The sequence below is a fragment of the Gadus chalcogrammus genome, chromosome 13 (genome assembly GCF_026213295.1).
Source record: "Gadus chalcogrammus isolate NIFS_2021 chromosome 13, NIFS_Gcha_1.0, whole genome shotgun sequence".
Lineage (NCBI taxonomy): Eukaryota > Metazoa > Chordata > Actinopteri > Gadiformes > Gadidae > Gadus > Gadus chalcogrammus.
In genome coordinates this window covers 11,752,671-11,772,977 of record NC_079424.1, presented here as the reverse complement: position 1 = coordinate 11,772,977, position 20,307 = coordinate 11,752,671, and the positions used below count along the sequence as shown (strand labels likewise).

The 20,307-nt window shown below is 45.9% G+C and overlaps 1 protein-coding gene across 1 annotated transcript in view; it reads left to right on the top strand.

Moving 5' to 3' along the window:
* adamts9 (ADAM metallopeptidase with thrombospondin type 1 motif, 9) overlaps positions 1-20,307 on the top strand; it is a 51,225-nt gene that overhangs the window by 19,942 nt on the left and 10,976 nt on the right. Inside the window, exons 23-31 of the mRNA XM_056605614.1 lie at positions 248-367; positions 4,743-4,850; positions 5,074-5,241; positions 7,308-7,556; positions 8,882-9,043; positions 9,581-9,757; positions 16,316-16,483; positions 18,372-18,548; positions 20,129-20,299. Coding sequence (XP_056461589.1) covers positions 248-367; positions 4,743-4,850; positions 5,074-5,241; positions 7,308-7,556; positions 8,882-9,043; positions 9,581-9,757; positions 16,316-16,483; positions 18,372-18,548; positions 20,129-20,299 — 1,500 coding nt within the window. The remainder of the gene's footprint in view (positions 1-247; positions 368-4,742; positions 4,851-5,073; positions 5,242-7,307; positions 7,557-8,881; positions 9,044-9,580; positions 9,758-16,315; positions 16,484-18,371; positions 18,549-20,128; positions 20,300-20,307) is intronic.

Sequence of the window (20,307 nt, the reverse complement as noted above, 5' to 3'; positions counted from 1 at the left end):
TTTTACTCTTCATTGTCTTTTTGACTCCCTTTCACTGATCTGCACCACATTCTCCCTCTCTCCATCTCGCTCACTGTTTCTTTCTCCTGCTCCCTACCTCTGAATTGTCCTTCATCACTACCCCCTCACTCTTTCTCTCTCCCTCTAACTTACTCTCTCTCTTCCCCCATGTCTCTTTGCACTCTCTCTCCCCCTTTCTCTCTCTCTCTCTTTTCTCCCCCCTGTCTCTCTTCTCCCTCCCCCCCAGTGCACAACCTCATGTGGCCAGGGCTACCAGATGCGGGCGGTGAAGTGTGTGGTGGGCTCCTACGGTGGAGTCATGGATGACATGGAGTGCAACGCAGCCACACGGCCCACCGACTCACAGGTAACCCCCCCCCCTCCCCACTGTCTGCTTCCAGTTTGTCCAGCCTCCACTCATCCCTCTCTTCACATAGCCTCAGTGTTGCCAACTGGCCGGTTTCTCTCCAGACTTGATGTATTTTTCAGACCCCCCTTAGTGGCAATATTTCTAAAAAGCAACAGATTGAGCAAGTTATTCAGACCGTCAGGGAAAAGGCGAGAAACATAATCAAGCCATTGGGCAGCAGTGCTACTCTCTAAAGAGCCATCGTTTGGTCAATAGTTTTATACAAAAGACACATTACAAAGTCCCCTGCCCTAAACAATCTCATTGGTGACACCTTTGGTGATAAGTGGTATGTGACTCCCATAGATTCCAACACTGTTGCCGCCGGAGTTCGTAACAATCATAATACTGCTACAAGGAGTATCCATCAGTGGGCCATAGTCTTAATTATCCCCATAGTCCCCATACCTTATTAGGAGATAGATAGTTAACAGAAATGTATTTACATAGACATTTTCGATATTGGCTCGTTTAAAACTTTCAGCAACCCAAACCACATTTCAATCAGTAAGAAACCTTTCTAAGCAAAAAAGACTATTCTAACGGAGTCCCCATCTGTATGTTTTGAATGTATTCCTCCTACAACGCATTTGGACGTTGCAAACGGAAATTATGGATGTGTTTATTTGCATATTGAGCGGGGAAGTGAGAGCCGATCACAAATGCTCACTTGAGACTCATTCTAATTAACTGACACACTCAGAGCTGTCCACTTGTGATCAGTGGACAGCACTGAGTAACATCCAAGACTTATGTTTATGCCAGGTGTGGGCTGGGCCACTCTGCTCCTCTTTCTCTGATCTCTCAGGGCGGAAAAGGGGAAAATGGAAATGGTTTAATTTTGTGTGGGGGTAGTAAGGGGAGAGTAGAACATCGACTCTAGGGATTGCAAATGGCTGCAGGCAAGTACACACAAACACACACACAAGTGCATCTTTTGGTGATAGTCCAAGTCAATTCTCAAGTCTTGTTGAAGAGATTAACTTTTTTATTTAAAACGTTCCCAGTTGTCAAGCTTCAATGTGGTGGATGGATAATGTATGCTAGTCTGGAAATCAGATATTTTATTCAATTAAATAGACGGGGAGGGCTCCATTTCATTCCTCAATCTGGAAATCATAAAACTATGTTTGCAGTTTCCTTCGTTCAATCAATTAAGCAGAGTTCAGCTCAGTTTAGTTTTCTCTTTTATGAAAAAGTAAGACAAAATAAATATGTAGTGGAAGCAGAGAGAAACTCAAAAAGCGGACATTTAAATGACAGCAGGCTACCCTTAAAAGTATGACGTTTGGTAGCATACAAAGCACTATAGGTGGGACAGACGGCTCACCTCGTTGGGATCAGCCTCCCTTTCTGTTGACATAACGTTTGGAATAGGATCCACATCGTGGCGTCACACAGGAATGTTCCAGTAATGATGTTTGTTTCATTGTTTGGTCATTTATTGCGAAATTATTTGTCATTATGGGGATATGTTGTTGTGTTTTACACTGCCGCAATGTTTCGCAGGCCGGATATGGCAAAAAAAAGTTTGACTGTAGATTTATGTTTTATTCAGTGTTTTACAACTCTTTTGTTGGTTATGAAATTGGTATCGACAACAAAAAATCCCATGATGCATTCTGATGTACAAGCCCTTTAGAGATAAAAAATTTTGGACTGAGAAAGACAGCTATTGGATGTTCAAAGATATGGAAAAAAGTGATCTGTTAGTGAACTTTGATTTTCACCACAAGGTTACCACTAGCTTGCAATCAGTTAGCAAACATAGATATTCACCACTAGCTTGACTTTGGTAAGCGAACATGAATGCTCACCCCTAGCTTGACGTTGGTTTGCGAACATGGATGTTAACCACTAGCTTGACGTTGGTTAGCGAATATGGATGTTCCCTATAGCTTGCTGTTGGTTAGCGAACATGGATGTTCACCACTAGCTAACCACAAGCTTGATGTCGGTTAGCGAACATGGATGTTCACCACTAGCCTTGGGGATGACCACAGCAACACCTCTCGGAAGGAAGTCTGCTTGATTACATACGGCGATAATTGTAATTCACAGAAATAGCCCAGGCTTTGCTTTCCTGGGTGTAGCATGTTTTCCGGTTTGCGGATGATTTAATGATAAAGCAGGCATTTCGAAGGAACACTACCTTCTTCCCACCTCACTGATTAAGGTGTTGCGGTTTCTGTTTATAATCGTAACGGACCTTAACGTAAATCCGGAAGTGGTGCTTTTGTGCATGTGTGTGTGTGTGTGCGCGCGTGTGTGTGTGCTGGTGCTTGTGTGTTCCCGAGGGCTCTCGATCACTACTCGCAGCTTCACGTGATCTTACACTGAGCCCTTCGTTGAGCTAGCAGATACGGTAGGCAGGGTGTGGGTGGTGGTTTAGAGGGCAAGTTCACCCTGGACCCATTTCAGAGGACTGACCCCCCCCAGCAGCTCTTGATCTTTTTCCATTTAATTGATTCTATTTAGTTCCCGGAGACACAATGACATCCATTCTAACCAATTATACTTACATTTAAACATGGTAAACATTTAAGCATTTACAATGGAACACAACAAGGTTTTCTCACAGACAGTACCAATGACCATGACATGGCCATTGCGCCTCGCAATGGCCATTCACTGGGACCTACTGGGGCTCAGTGGGGCTCACTAGGACTCACAAGGACTCACTGGGACTCACTAGGACCCACTAGGACCTGCTAGGGCTCACTAGGACTCACTGGGACTCACTAGGACCCGTTAGGGCTCAGTGGGGCTCACTGGCACTAGGATTCACTTGTGTGTGTGTGTGTGTGTGTGTGTGTGTGTGTGTGTGTGTGTGTGTGTGTGTGTGTGTGTGTGTGTGTGTGTGTGTGTGTGTGTGTGTGTGTGTGTGTGTGTGTGTGTGTGTGTGTGTGTGTGTTACTGTGTGGAGGGGAAGGCCAGTTTTGGAGAGAGAACTACTTCACCTGTTAATCAGAGGGACGGAAACATGGGTTGAATAGGTTTTGTGTGTCAAACATTGGCAGGGCCCCAGCCATCAGGGTGCTTATTGTCGTTATTATGCACAAACACAAACACTAACACACACATACACACACACACACTAAAACACACAAGAACATACACACACTTTCAGAAACAATAAAATACACACTCAGACACATAACACAACACACAAACGTAGACACAAACGTACACACGCAGACACACACACACATTCACACATACAAACCCTTATACACATGAACACAAAAAAACGAACACACCGACACACACAAACGTGCACCATCCCGAGTCTACAAAGCGAGGTCTGTGTGCTACAGATATGCTGTGTGCCGGGGGAGAGGGAGAGGACCTGAGAGAGGACCTGTTCGCTTCCGCTGGGAGGCAGGAGGCGTGTGGAATGTGGAGCCTGCTCAGACGCTGCCACGCAAACCCATTTAGAAAGGGGGAAAAAAACCCTGACCCCCGGATACTCGGGAGGGGGGAGGTCAGAGGTCATGGGTCGATAGCGGCAGTGGTGGCGGTGAGGTGGGAGTGAGGCGGCGTCGAACGAGGGGTGGGGCTTTTCAGAACAACCACGCCAGCATGGGCATTGGAGCTCTGGATAGCGCTCCACTGGGACCTGTTATGACAGGGATCAGGGCTTTACGCTGAGCCGCCTAGAACCACAATCCATAGTTTGAACTGACGCGGCAAACCCCAGCTCACATTGTTATGCTAAGGTGGTCGGGGGGAGGGGGGGCTAGGGGTGCCCGGCAGGGTGAAAAAAATCGTGGTCAGCTACCATATGTATGACTAAAGAGAAAACGTGAACCCGGTCCAAGGCTGGCCCCAGAGGTCAGACCTTCACAAACGATGTAAGGAATGAACCATGATGAAGTGCCCGCGGGGGTGGTGAGGCGTCTGAGGCCATGCTCAGGTTGTTTGTTGTACATTATCTTCCCAAAGAGGGACACCCAGGAATGGTTTATTCCGCTTATGACCCAATTACCGAAAACGGTTAGACATTAGTTACTTACATCCATAATATTAAAGTGTTGTGATGGACTTCATCAGCTGAATTTCAAATATTGTTCTGCTGTGCTTTGAGCATATTGTTTTTGGAGCGTAACGACTGGTCAAAAGTTTTATCCGACCATTTCTGTTCATTTGGGATTTTTGGCGCCTCAATTACGAAATGTTCAAAGCAGAGGTGTCCCGTGGTTGAAAAATAACGCACACCCTTTGAATGTTATTGACTTCAATATCAAAATGTCGTATTTAACATTGCTGTGGTACAATCAGTCGTAAGTGGATATATGTCCATCCCTGTGATTGGCTGTCCCTGCCTCCATAGGACTGTGAGCTGGCCCAATGTCCCAGCAGCCACCCTGTCCCACCAGGCACCAAGACTCCCTCCAACCAGGGACACAAGACACAGTGGCGGTTTGGCTCCTGGACACAAGTTAGTGCCCCTCCTTCTGCCTTCCCCTCCATGTGTGTTGATGAGTGTTTGTGTGTGTGTGTGTGTGTGTGTGTGTGTGTGTGTGTGTGTGTGTGTGTGTGTGTGTGTGTGTGTGTGTGTGTGTGTGTGTGTGTGTGTGTGTGTGTGTGTGTGTGTGTGTGTGTGTGTGTGTGTATGTTTCTCTCTCTCTCTCAATCTCTCACTCTCTCTTCCCAAACAACAGTGTAGCGCAAGTTGCGGCAAAGGCACGCGGATGCGCTACGTGAGTTGCCGCGACAACCAGGGCGGGGTCGCGGAGGAGTCTGCCTGTGCCCACCTCCAGAAGCCTCCGGCGCGGGAGGTGTGCACCGTGGTGGCGTGCGGACAGTGGAAGGTTCTGGAATGGACCGCGGTAAGCACTTTGCTGGACATGTCCTCGTAAACCTCCTCCTGGCTGATTTTGTTGTTGTTGTTTGAGTCGCCTCACGCTGGCACCACAATGAACTCATCTTGGTTGAGCTGGTCGTTAGAAAGAACAATATGCAGGGGGATGAAGCATCCTGAAAGGCTCGTCATGGTGGATCTGCTAGGTCTCTCTCCCCCCCCCCCACCCCCCTCGGGCCTGCAGCACGTTACACGTCAACCGTAGCTGATCAACAATCGTTTCCATGCACATCGTGGTGCAGATGGGGTTGGTTCCCTTCACGTGTGCTGATAATCAATCTCCAGCCCTTGACAATCCACCGTGTCTACACACATCATGTCGTTCGTTGCCTTGCAATTTAATTAATTTCATTTTTTTTTATTCGATCTACGTAGCTTGCGTTCTTAGAAAGGGATTTGGGGGAGATTCTTGGAAGTGGAGGGGCGGGTTTGTTGCGGGGCCTTGTGGAGGGTTGGTAGGAGACTAGAGTAGAGACACTAGAGAGAGACTTCAGAGAGTTTATGTTTGCAAGAAAGAAAGGGATACGCTTTGCAAAAAAGAGAGGGAAAGAGACAGAGAGAGATATTTTGCTAGAGAGAGAGAGAGAGAGAGAGAGAGAGAGATGTTGGAATGAGGAGTCTGAGCTGGGACATATTGTGATCTCTCCTTGTTTACAGATGGTTCTCATCAAACAAAGTGCTGGTGTAGCAGCACTGCAGCCTACACCTCTGTCCACCTCACTCTCATACACACACACACACACACACACACACACACACACACACACACACACACACACACACACACACACACACACACACACACACACACACACACACACACACACACACACACACACACACACACAAATATACACAAGCGCACGCACCGAAATACACACACACACACATGCACGCACACGCACACAAATGCCCAAGGCACTCATTGACCTTCAGGCAGGAAACTAGAAAAAGTTCATCCCAAGGCTGTGTGTGTGATCCTCAAAGACCTGCCCCAGCCGCACACACATACCAGAAACCCTCCCGAATCCACACATCATAGAGACATGTGAGAAGTACAGTTAAATGTACAGCAATGTCTCTTTTCTTTCACCACCCTGAAAGTGTTTACGACATAATGCAATATAACATCATGAATAGTGTCCTCACCTTATTCTACGGTGTAACATATTGGATAAAACGCAGTGACTCTATCTCAGGCCTTTCCAACCCTTTGAAAAATTTCCCTCTTTCTGCGATATCTCGAGCGCACTGCTGTTGACCGCGTGGCGTGCCGGAGATGTTATTAAGACAGACCGTGCTGGTAATCTAGGGAAAGGGTTTACACTAGACAGCTGTTGCTTAAGGATAAAAGATGTCCCTGCTGCACGAGGGAATGCAGGACCGGCATGGGAGAATCTAATGGGAGCAGTATGAGGTCTTCTCCAGAGAACAGAAGTCCCCGAAAGCGAGGCAAAGTGTTTTTTTGGTCCGAAGGGTTGGCTGGTGCATCACGGGTGTCTCTCAACAAATTAGTATGCAAAAAACGTGAAAGTACGAGGAATGTACAGTTGGGTGATTCTTTTTCTTTGAGTGTAATCCTCTTGTGTTGTGTGCGGTGATCATCACGACGTATGCGTGTGTAGATCCACGGCGTTCACAAACAGGGAAACACGAAGCCATGTATTATAATATTAAATGTGAAATGGCTGTGGTGCCACATGTTGCATACAGCCTTGGTCAGGATGTACATTCTTTGTGAGCAGAGCAGCATAACTGTTTCATACTGTGGGCGATGTTTCATGTCCTTTGTGCAGACAGTGTGGTGTCTTTGGGGAATGCTTCAGTGTTTCTTCAGGCGTTACGGCAGTCAAACTATGGTTGTTCAGTTGTAGGACACGTTTTTACATTAGTGTAGATTATTTCATCTCTGTTTGTGGTTGTGTGTGTATACATATTTGTGTTTCATGGTTTTGTGTCTGTGTGTGTGTGTGTGTGTGTGCATGTGTATGTGTGTGTGCATGTGTGTTTGTGTGTGTGTGCGCGTGCGTTCAGTGCTCGGTGTCCTGCGGCCAGGGGAAGACCACGCGTCAGGCGCTGTGCGTTAACTTCAACGACCAGGAGGTGAACATGTCCGAGTGTGACCCGGAGGACCAGCCCCCCATCGAACAGGACTGCGCCATGTCCCAGTGCCCGTCCCGCTCCGGGGACCCCCGCTCGCTGCCCTCCCTGCCCGGCGGGGGCCCCAGGAACAACCTGCCACGCTCCCAGGCCGACCAGTGGAGGACGGGACCCTGGGGAGCGGTGAGTTCAGCCCCGTGCTAAGGTCTACAAATTGGTTGAAAGTGAAGAAAAACACAAATGATTTATGCAAAGCAAAGGTGTTGTTCTTCCAACAAGGCTCAATTAAATATAAAACGGGGGGTTTCACAGTAGAAAAGGGTATAAAGATGCACCGCCTTAAGTGAGCCAGTACTTAAAGGGAGACACACATATTGGCCGTCGTGATGTGTTTTAGAGCAAACCAGAGCAGTTTTTAACGGCACCTTACAAGATTTATCTATGTCTTTCCCCATACAAATATGCTATATTGTACGGCAAGGCAAGTATATTGATTTACCTAGCAACCTGCACACACAATGGCCATTCATAGTGCTTTATGTATTTTAAAAACATTGGCTATCAAAGACAACCATTCAAAGGCTCAACATATTTAAATATGGTAAAAGCATAAATAATGCAGTGTCGACATGCCTTTGGAATCCAAAATCGATGGTCATATAAATCCCCCGCAGTGTGTTTGAGCTCAAGGTGGTGTCCACTATCTAAATGTTATATTGCTAGCCTATGGGCTAGCCTCACTCATATACAATCGCGGTCCTCCCAGCCCTCTTCACTATGCCGGGGCTGATCCGTCCGGTGAGATGCAGCTCCGCAGAAGTTTGACCCCGAGCTTAAAGGTCACTGCGGTCTCTCAATATCGTCTGGCTATTAAAAAATGTGGGTCACTGATGGTTTATCTGTTTCCCTGAATCCGCCCAAAAATAGCCCTTTTTAAATCATTCTGGGAAACAATGAAAGCTATCTTGAGCGACTCTTCCTTCCTCCATCCTTGTGCGAGGCACTCTACATTGTTCAGCCTTTCGTTAATGTTGTTCTGTGCGAGTTAAACCAACGCTCCTTTTGAACTGTCAAGCTTTTGAAATGTGTCTTTGTGTCTGTTTTGGGAAAGGGGGGGGGGGGGGGGGGGGGGTGTGAGATGTAAGACGGGAGTGTGTTACTTTAAAGTCCCCCAGAATATTTCCGCCTTTCTTTGCCGAGGGCTTTAGAGGAGGCTTCAGTTTCATAATAAATAGCCTAACGTTAGATTCTTCAATAAGTCAAGCATTGTTTTATTTATCCTCCATTGATCTCCCTCCACTGAACTCGACTCAACTTGCTTGCTTTGGTCGGAAACCCTTGGCCCGTTCGTTATTCAATTCGGTAGTAGTAACATGTACTTTGTCTCGGTGATGCATGTGTGTCTGTGCACCATACGGGAACACATCGTATTCGGTTGCCGGACAACATCCGAGTATCCCGGCCTAGACTGACCTCCTCTCTCTCTTCTTGCGGGGGGGGGCCACCAGTGCTCCAGCACGTGCGCGGGGGGGTTCCAGCGCCGGGTGGTGGTCTGCCAGGACGAGAACGGCTACTCTGCCAACAGCTGTGAGGAGCGCAGCAAGCCCATCCAGCAGCGCTCCTGCGAGTCCGGGCCCTGCCCGCAGTGGGTGTACGGCAACTGGGGAGAGGTAGGACGAAGACCGCCTGGCTCACTAACTATACACCAATCAGTCTTTGTGTTATCTCAGTCCGCTGTGGAGCTCATAGCAGTCCTTACCGTCCCTGGAGGGAGGGATCCCTCTTTCTGCGTTCCTTCTCAAGGTTTCTTCTTTGAGTTTCCTTGCCTCTCCGGGAGAGGGGGGGATAATGTTGCCTGTGAAGCCCTTTGAGACTGGAACTGTGATTAATGGCTATACAAATACTATTGGATCGACTTGTCTTTTTATCTGTCGGTCCGTCTGTCTGTTACTATTGGTAAAACTCTCTTTCGAATTGGATCCGGCCTCCATCATAGTCGGCTGGTTGGCACGGTGTGTAACAACCATGGAGCGTCCTTAATGTATATTTATGTAAGCCTGTAATGACTTGTCACTCACAGCCTTGTTCCTGTGTGTGTGTGTGTGTGTGTGTGTGTGTGTGTGTGTGTGTGTGTGTGTGTGTGTGTGTGTGTGTGTGTGTGTGTGTGTGTGTGTGTGTGTGTGTGTGTGTGTGTGTGTGTGTGGCAGTGCACCAAGCCGTGCGGAGGCGGGGTGAAGACCAGGCTGGTGGTTTGCCAGCGCCCTAACGGCGAGCGCTTTAACCATCTGAGCTGCGAGATCCTGGACAAACCGCCGGATCGCGAGCAGTGCAATACTCAGTCGTGTTCGGCGAACCCGCACTGGAGCACGGACCCATGGAGCTCGGTACGCTCGTAAAACATACTTACCTTTTTTGGTTTTGTCTCCAACCCCCTGCTTTTTTTTTTTCCTCCATTAAACAGTCTCTATTCTTCCACCTCACAAGGAGTTTCATGGCTGAGCCTGTTTTTGCATGACCCCAAAAACCATAAAAATCACGAATGAAATGGGGGCAGGATGACATTTGAAGTGTGTGTTCGTGCTGGACAATCACACAAGTCACACTTTTGTTCCTCGCCCTCCTGCAACTACCACCCCCCCCCCCCCCCCCCCCCCCGCCCCGACCAACCCTCCCCCAGCACCACCCCCACCATCGACTAACCCATCTCACCTCTCCCTCCCTGTTGATTGGTCGATGTTCTCAAGACCACTGGAATGGTGTTTCTGTTGCACTTAGAGGAGGTCGGAGGTGCTACCCTTTGGCGTTGGAGGTGCTCCACTTAGCGTCAGAGGGGCGACCCTTATCGCTTGGGGTTCTCCTCTTAACGTTGGAGCTTCTCGCTCGCGTTCAACATTAATGCTAACAAACACGACGACAGCATTGAACCAAATGCTCCGCTGATTGAACCAAATGCTCCGCTGACAGCTGTGACCACCAGAACATTTCTTGGCGTGTTCTAGTTTCCATACCAACTGTTGTCGGTCCCTTGTGACAGTGTTGGAAGAAAACAACTAAACATCAGGATCACTTTGTATTACAATCAAAATTAGTTTGTAAGATATTGTTTTTAAAGATAATTTATTGCATAAGATATTTCTTTCCTTTTATTATCTTTTGTATATAGCATTAACCTTAACAAATGATTTATTTTGTGTCTTAGCTTTTTGTATTCGCACATGTAGCCAATCGTTGTTCATATGCAAATACTGATGAATGTTTTTGTATATCAGGAATATACGATGCCTTTTTTATTGTAATCATCCAAAGAGTCAACTGTAACCTCCAGAATGTGGTGCTGCACACGACTTCTTGGTAGACCAAGATATATGCTGGTTGACAGCACCGGCCTACAATGGGGCCATATTTTGTCTGCGTACTCTGGAGAAGAATACATCTTCATGACAACGCTGATGTTGGACTGGCTTATGTACCGAGAATTCAATTTGTCTCAAGGCACATGTGGTTTGTTAGAAAGCAGTTACTAATCCTAATTTGACACTTTATTTTGCAGTTCATTTATGTAGATTCTGTGAAGAAATTAACCATTTAGTGGCTTTTGTAGTGGCGATGTCAATCGGAACAGCGTTATTTTTTGATTTACTATTTCCAAACCATCCTTTCAACACAATGGCTCGACCGCAACTCAGAACGGCATTGTACTATTGTTTTACATCTTGCCAATACCCATTGTATTGTTTGGCAGAGGAATTTAAACCACATTTCCTTATTGTGGACCATGCCAAGCCAATACATTTGAATCACTCTTACCGAAAGGTGCTTTGTATGAGTATATTTATATTGCGTTTCTATATTGTTTGCTATGTAAATACTTGGAGTTGCTTAATGCTATGCGCAACAATACCTCACTTGGAACCAAACACAGCTCAGCTAGCCATTAAAAACACAACCACCAGCATGACGACGGTGCTATAGGCGAAACAAGGGAGACGCGAGGCAGACGAATCAAAGGACAGAGAATAAATTAATGGTTTAGTGGGTTTGTTTATTGTTTATTGCACCTCGCTTTATGATAATCCGTTTTTGTGTGTTTGTAAATTTCATTTTTTGTTTTTTACCAACAGCGGTTTGCTTATTGATCGAAATAACGTAGCCAAATAGCAAGTGTATCATAGTTTCAAATCTTTTTTGAAGGCATTTTATTTTGTATTGTGTACACATCATTTAACTCACTTGACTCTGAAGAACATTGTCCCGTCATGCGGTCTATCCAACGTGTGTTTGTGGACCGCACCAAACCTGTTCCCTCTGTAGCTCCACCCCTGAGCCAACTTCATGTGTCTACCTCAGTCTCTGGTTTTTACGATGACCTGCCCCCCCTCCCTCCCCCAGCCCCCTCATAGTCCTACCCCACCCCTAACCCCCGCACCTCTGACCCCCCACCCACCACCCAAAACCCCCCTCTTCTCTCTCACTCGATGGATATTTTTTTGCAAGCATGTATTTGTTGTGGGCTTTTGTAACAGCAGCATTAGGTTGGCCTAAGCACAGATCCGGAGGAAGGGGGAACGCATCCGCCTCTACCTCCTAGTGATTACACGGGACGGGGCCACGGGGGCTAGTGAAAGCTAAAATTCTGTATCTGTGGTTAGAAGCAAACTTTTGCTTGCCGACAAAAGCCCATCCGCCCGCCCACCATTTGTCAGCTCTTCTCCTCATAAATGTCATAGCTGTCTCTTCTGACAGCATACCTTATTTTAAGGGCCTGTTAACACGTCTTAACGCATGGCGTCGACTAACTGGAAGACGTATTTCTCGTGATAACTGCCGTGTGTGTGCGCACAGGTCATTCAGAGGAAGTAAAACACAAAGCCTTTGAGTCAGGCAGCATAGTCTGAGTCGTATCAGTGTAGAATTGGATGAGTAAAAGGGATTCTCCAGAATATCAATGTTTTGTTTTTTTCCTTCCTTATTTTCTGCTCACCTGTAAAATTGTTGGATTAGTAAACATAGTTTTGACGTTGCTTCCACCTTTACCGGATATGAGATAAACCCTCTAGTTATAGCACAAACAAACAAGGCCGCTAGGCTAAAGGTGCTAACATAATGAAGGTTTTCAAATGCATACATTCCATACATGAAAAACTACTTCAAGTTGTTATTTGATCATTTACATATTGTTGACAGCATGTTCAGTCGGAGTGTTATTCCACGTCTGTCAATGTTCAGTAACCTTTTTGAAACCATTTGTTAAAATATGGGTGATGTATGCCCAGGTGATTTCAATGATTTGGGCTAAGTGAATATCTATACAGGTGAATCTCAAATCTGGTGACGGTTGGAAAAACATCAAATCAAACATTGTTATCCTAGTTCCCTTCTTATGTCACACTAATGGCGTCGATCTCATGTAAAGCATAACACCTCTAATACCATAACCAACAGGCTCTTGAAATAAGGTTGTCTTTTTTGTTGCTATCAATTACACATGGCAGTATTAGTCTGTGTTTCAAGACAATGTGTGTATATTTATGTAATTAATTGTATTTATTGCTACTACAATATAATGCCATGTCAAATATTTAATTTTTTTATGGATTTTGTATTTGGAATTTGTGTTTTTATTTGCAGAAAAAGGTTACGATTAAAGATGAAGTAGAGGTACTACTAAAGTCTTCTTTGATTTTTATTATTTTAATCCAAGAGTGCTTCCATAAAAGACTTTTAACATCGGCTAAACATGTGTGTCCATGTGCAAGCTTATCTCAATCAGACTCCTTGGTAGAGGAGCTAAGGGTAAACTCCTGCTTTAAGCCTGAATTACTGCAAGGAACCACTAACAAACATCTAATAAACGTTCATTAGCACCGTAGCCATCGCTGCTGGGAAACTTTGCAGCCCTGTTAAAACGTACATAACATCAATTAAAACTTTCAGCTCGTCATTACCGACCTGAGATATATCGTAATTACAGCGTCCGCGTGGAAGTGGCCTAGGTTATTGAGCGCTTCACCTATGGCTTGCATAGATCCTCTAGTGAGAAAACGTAGACCCCCTCAGGCCTGGCAAAGAGCTTGGAAAGCAGTCCTCTCTCCAACTTGTGTTTACAAAGGGCAGTATTTTTGCTGAATGAAAATGTACAAATCACTGAGCAATATCTTTTGTTGTTTCAGGAGGTCAGGGCATTACCGTCCCTCTTTTCAGCCATCATGCTTTTGGTGGCGGGGTACAGAGTTATTTTTTTTCTATCAAGGTAAATCTTTCTTCTGTGTGACAATGCATCCATGGACCTCCCATCGCATTCGGTATGTTCATCCACTCCTAATGCCCACTATGGCTGTTTTTTTTTTGAAGAGGGGACGGAGGGATGCCCGGTGACGCGTGCTCTTCTATAAAGTCACTGCCGACGCCACCCCCCCGTCCCCGACCGCTTACCCCCGAACCTGGTTAGCCCCGCCCCCATTTGCTAATGCGGGCTGATGACATTCTTCCGATGGTGGGGGGCCCAGTGGCAGTGACTCCAATGAAGGGGACTCTGATGAGACAATGCTGCGGTGAATTGGGCGGGTCAGGGGGTCACATTTGATCTGGGAAGGGGCCCGGTTCTTCTCATCAGCACACAACACATGGCTTCTGGGAAATGGTTGTGATGCCAGGGGAGAAAAAAAAAAAAGAAACAAAAAGGAAAGAAAGAGGGGAAAAAAAAAAAGTGCCCGGAACAGCCGTGTCATCTATTGATGTCCGGAAGAGTCCAATAGACTCTATAGACTCCATAGAATAGAGGTCCTCTGCTTGGGGCCCGGACAAAGGGCCTGCATTACAATGCGGAATGATACTGTGGTTGAAAGAAGGTTTTATTTGAACTCATTCTGTACACAACACACAAGTTAGATGGTACAAATGCAGCATTTTGAACCTTGCAGCAAAAGGGTAGATTCACCTTACTCACCTATTTTTTGTGGTCTGCATTTTAATCACGCAAGAAGGGATAATCGTATACCATTGTTTATTTACAGCTGTTAGATGAGTGAACGTGGGTTTAATGTCTATCGGATAGAAATATAAGTCATGTTGAGGTTAAGTATGTGTGTGTGTGAGTAAGTGAGCTCCAGGGTAATTTAAGACAACTGCTACTGTGATTTAGCTATTCATTCCGCCCCAGAGAACGTTAATGTAGTCTGCATGAGATTTCATGGACTGAGAAAGTGGCTGGTAATTTACTTTCTAATAATTCCCAAGCTTGGGTATTCGAGTGCTCTGAAATGGTTTATTAATTTTTTACTACATAAAACTAAGAAAGTATGGCATGAAAAGCATAACAGCATGCAGGCATTTTGCCTCAGATTGTAAATGTCTGTTTTTAATAACCTCAGCCTTCCCTGTAAACCCCTTTTCTTCTTGAAATTTCCATCCCGGCCCAGGGCAGTGTGTGCAATTGGCTTACCGCAGTTCATGAAAACATGTTTTATATATTCATATGAAACATATTTTTTCTTAATTTATCCATATTCAGCTGCATTAATGAGAGATTAGTATCTTGACTCAGAGAGATTTTTCTTTCTTGCTATTCATAATTCTACTGTACATTTAAAGACATTGGAATTCAAAATGAAACTTAAAACTAATACTTTTTTATTCTGGACGAAAGAAAAATCCAGTCACATTTAATTTGGCACATGACTTTCTTTTATTTGGTTCAAAGGAAAAAGAAAGAAACATTGAATTGTTTTTATTGGTTTTCTATCCTAGTTAACGTAGTTTGTGTGTGTCTCTGTAACCCATGAGCAGCACAACAGTGTGGTTAAAACCAAACCTGAAATGATTATTTATCTCCTTACACCCATACGCCGTATTAACAGCTACTCGTCTACATCACCGCTAACCTCAGCTCCCATCACTCCACTTCTCCCCACTTTATGAATGGTTGTTGAGGTGGACCCCATACCCGCCCCCCAGAATGAGGTGAAGGGTCAGCGAGTGTTGGTGCTGTCCCTCTCTGGGCCGAGCGGTGCCCCTCGCTGCCTCTGGACTCATTCAGCTCCAGAGCCTGTCACCTCCTATCCATCGCTGCACCCGACGCCCCCTTTGATTAACCCGAGCACCACCGAGCCAAGCCCCTCCCACCCGACTTCCCCCTGCTGTCACTCTGGGGCCTGTGCGTGTGTTTGTTGGCGCGCACGGCTGGAGTGGGCCGTCCACTGTCGGAGCGTGTTATAGGACGCCCAGTGGCTCAGTCAGGAGAAACCTGGAAGTGGATCAGAACCGCTGGCGGACTGGCATGGCGCGCTTTTTCAACAGTGGGTCCGTGAAGTCCACGTGGTGCATGCTGTCGTTTATCTCACTGTCACAGACCTTTTCGGTATGTGAGACAAAACAATTAAACAAATCAAACTGTTTAACAATAGTTATAACAAGGAATGCCTGAATTCTGAACCATTTAACCATTCGGCTCGTTCATATAATCATCCTATTGAAATAAATACATTCAAATGATTCAACTTAAATCTATCCTTCTTGAAGCTTAAACATCGCAATGTTGTTTGGAACAGATAACCATTCCTGATGCCATTTCCTTGACTATGTCAGAAAATGAAAAGCAATTAGATGAGCGTTTTTCAACAACGGCTTGGTATCATTTAAAAAATAGTGTTGCTTTATGCCTATAACCATGTTTCCCATTCTAATGTTTTCCACTGATGTTTTTTGTCAATATGTGTTTGCTTAATAACCTTTCTTGTCTTCCCTTCTTGTAGTAATAACTGTGTAAAAGGGGGGCTTGACACCTTCTATATTAGCCACTGCATGGGTATTCATCCTTTATTTTCTGGCGTCACACCTCAAGTCAAAGGATCACCTGTCCTCATCTTGATTAACTCTGTCTGCTCTTTGCAGTGTTCAAAGGATCACCTGTCCTCATCTTGATTAACTCTGTCTGCTCTTTGCAGTGTTCGGCCTCCTGCGGAAAAGGCCTCAGGAACCGCCCGGTGAGCTGTGTGACCGGGTCAGGGCTCCCTCTCCCGGAGGAGGACTGCCGGCTGCGGCCCAAGCCTGCCAGGCAGAGGCGCTGCCGCGGGAGCCGCTGCCCCAAGTGGAAGACGGGCGGCTGGGCAGAGGTACAGTGCCACGGCCCCCACCCCCTGCTGCTCGCAAATAACCCTGATGTTCTCACCCTGGAAGGCTTGCAAGACCTTCTTTCTTTCTCTTCATGCTGTAATGTGTAACAGCTTACTGGTTCTCTGTGGTGTGTGTGTGTGTGTGTGTGTGTGTGTGTGTGTGTGTGTGTGTGTGTGTGTGTGTGTGTGTGTGTGTGTGTGTGTGTGTGTGTGTGTGTGTGTGTGTGTGTGTGTGTGTGTGTGTGTGTGTGTGTCCAAACATCTGCTGCACAACGGGGCTTACTGCCGTGGTCTCTGATTCCCAGAGCAAGGCGGCTAACTGGGCTGAGGGTGCTGCTCCACATGACTCTGTGGTGGGCGGTGGGCTGGTCGGCCCACCACCTTGAGGCAGGCTGGGGGCCACGGAGTAGGACCATGTGCTGCTGCAACACACTACTGCTAACTGGCACAGGGAGGAAGGCATGTGCAAGGCTCTCTTTCAACCCAAACTAGTGGAGATCCAGTCCAGAAAATGTGGAAAATGCCCCAAAAAACCAAACCTCTTTCCCTGTTTTCTCATTGCATTCTTTTTTTATTCGTTCTCTCACTCCTTTTTACATGTTAACCAACATTTGAGTAAACCTGAGACTCTCTTACCTTCTCCTTTCCTATCCTTCCGTGAAACTTTTCGGGCCTCTCTCTTTAGTGGCCTGCAAGAGAAGCCATCTTTACGTGGTTTCATACCAGTCACTCATGGCTTGCATCTGGGCCGGCAGAACCTCCTTTGCTCTTCTTTGATTCTTCCCTTTCTATTTTTTACTTACGTCTCCTCTCCGACTCGTCCCATTGGTTGAGGATCCCTCTCACATGTGTGCTCCATCCCTGCTGGATTGTTGCTCTCTCGCTGGCTTTCTCTCGCCGGCTTCCTTTTGCTGTCTCTCTCTCTCTCTCTCTCTCTCTCTCTCTCTCTCTCTCTCTCTCTCTCTCTCTCTCTCTCTCTCTCTCTCTCTCTCTCTCTCTCTCTGTATCTTTCTCCCTCTGTCTCTCTCTCTTCCAGTGTATCTCTCACTCACTCTCTCTCTCTCTCCCTCTCTCTGTATCTTTCTCCCTCTGTCTCTCTGTCTCTCTCTCTCTCTCTCTCTCTCTCTCTCTCTCTCTCTCTCTCTCTCTCTCTCTCTCTCTCTCTCCCTCTCTCTGTATCTTTCTCCCTCTGTCTCTCTCTCTTCCAGTGTATCTCTCACTCTCTCTCTCTCTCTCTCTCCACCAGGGAATGACGCTCCTGCTTGGTCTTAGTGGAAGTGCAGCATGGTCTTGCAACAGGGTGCCTAGAAGTTATTAAATGCTGGAAAAACAAAGGACACATGTTAACATGGGACACATTAATAACAGATAATAATAGATTGTCATACAGTCATATTACCCTCACATATCATATTTATATGGGAGATGTGGAACTAAATTATACTAGACTATAAAAATAAATCCTCAAAAGGTTATTATAGTATATAGTAATTATAAACACTTTCTTTACGACTCTATTGAACACTAAAAAGGCTCTTTGTTTTCACAAAAACATACTTTTTGATTGTTCCTATCATAAATGAAGGGTGATCTAAACTGGATGAAGCATATAAAATAAGGGACAAAACAATGATTTGGTTATCATTCATAGTCATTTTAGTCTGAATGCCACAAAACGAATACACAATTTAACTTACCGAATCGATCCGGAAATCTAGGCTATAAATTAGGGCCCGACTCATCACTGATATCAAATGCGTGCACAACACATATGAGTAAATAAACAGGCTATACTATGTTCGAAAGGCGCAGTGCAGTACAATAGCATAACAATAAATTGTCATTGTCAAACAGAATTTTTTTTCAATCCTACCCTTCGTCTGTTCAGTGTTCAGCGACATGTGGCGCCGGTACGCAGCGGCGCGAGGTCTCCTGTCGGCTCGGAAACCGGCGGAGTCCAGACGAGACAGAGTGCTCCAAGCGCTCGCGACCGGCTTCCGGTCAGCCGTGCAGCATTACCGAGTGTCCCTCGATGTACCAATGGCGGGAAGAGGAATGGCAACCAGTAAGTTCAGTTTTGATAACTTTAAAATAAACTCGTCTAAAATGTGACACGTGGTGACACGAGGAGTGCATAGGTCTGTCCTGCTGATGGAGAGTCTCGCTTTACTCGGGAAGCAAGAAGTGGAGCGCGCTGCGCACGCATTGTGCGCACGTTGGGGAGAGAGGAAGGGAAAGGAGAGGAGATGAGAGTTGCTATGTGTGCAGTGCAGACCTATGATCAAAGTCAGATGATCTTTTCTTTTTTCTCCACGCAGAGGCCGGCTCTTGCACAATTAGATGTCTTCGACTCAGAGTAGCCTGTTTAAATACTGAATGTTATTAACATGTTATGGTATTAACATATTCCTGGTAAGTGTGAAATGTTCTTCTAACTTCCCGAGAAGAGCTAGACATTAATTATCACAATTCACCTGATGGTGTGCTTCGTAGTCCTAAGAAAAGTAGTCCGTACCAGCACAGGCGGCGTGTTTAATTATGCTAATGACAAAGGTTATGAACCCAGCATATTGTGGTTAAATCACATTGGCATCCACACTTCAACTTCAACTCCAAAATAATACACTCCTATAGACCTCTGAAGAATTAGTCCCGCCTCCGAGGCTCCTGGTTCCATTGGTCAAATGTCTATGGGAAATAACATGGGGTTTTTGAAGGATCGTACATAACAAACTCTGTAGGTGGCGAAGAAGTAAAAGCTGCTCACGTTTTGAACTACACACTTTTTCCATCTAGATTCCACTTGGGTTTTGGATTGTCGGTGCCGTTAAAATAGCATTTATAATAGTTTACTACTTTAACGGCACCGACAGTCCAAAACCCTAGTGGAATCTAGATGGGAAAAGTATGTAGTTCGTGAGCAGCTTTTACTTCTTCGACACCTGAAAGAGTTTGTTATACATGATCATTCATAAAACCCATGTTATTTCCCATAGACATTTGACCGATGGAACCAGGAGCCTTGGAGACGGGACTCAGAGGTCTATTGCACAGCGTTGCCTCACTGTGTTTTTCATTGTTGTTTGACAGTGTCTGTGGAAGGCTGATATGGACCAGACTCAGTCGCTCCCCTTCCTAATACTGTATCTGACCCAGGTCGAAGCCAAAAGCACACTAAGACATTTTAACACCCCTTGTGTATACATGGCCCAGTATAGACTCTAGATTCGACTATCAACGCAAAGATCAATCAAAGCAGTAAAAACATTTAAAAGGCTAACCTCTTTTCCCAAAACATTGCTGACGTTCACTGCCCAAGATGGAAAGGTGTTATGGAAACCTTCTGGGTCAAAATGGGTGTAGCTAGTTCTGGCAGTACACTCTAGGCAACAGCTTATCCAGTCCAATCAAACGCACGTACACTGAAAGGCGGTTCATTGAAGACCTTCAATCTCGAACAAAAACACTCTGCGAAGTTAGGTGTGATGAGCTGATTTTGAGCCATGATGTCCTGAATGTGGGGTAGGGGGGGGGTATACATCGGGGTATGCACCAAGTGGGCAATCACCATGTATTTACCTATTTACAAACAGGTATTTTGCAAAGACAATTATTAACTAACTTGGTTGCGTCCTGCTTCCGTAGTGCAGTAAGTCATGCGGGACGGGCCATCGGCGACGGGCCATGCAGTGTGTGGACCAGCTGGGGAAAGAGGTCCATGACATGTTCTGTGCAAGCCAGGTCCGAGCCCCGGACTCGGAGCCCTGTAACAGCCACCCTTGTGATTTTGTCTGGGTCACCGGGGATTGGACTGACGTGAGTGC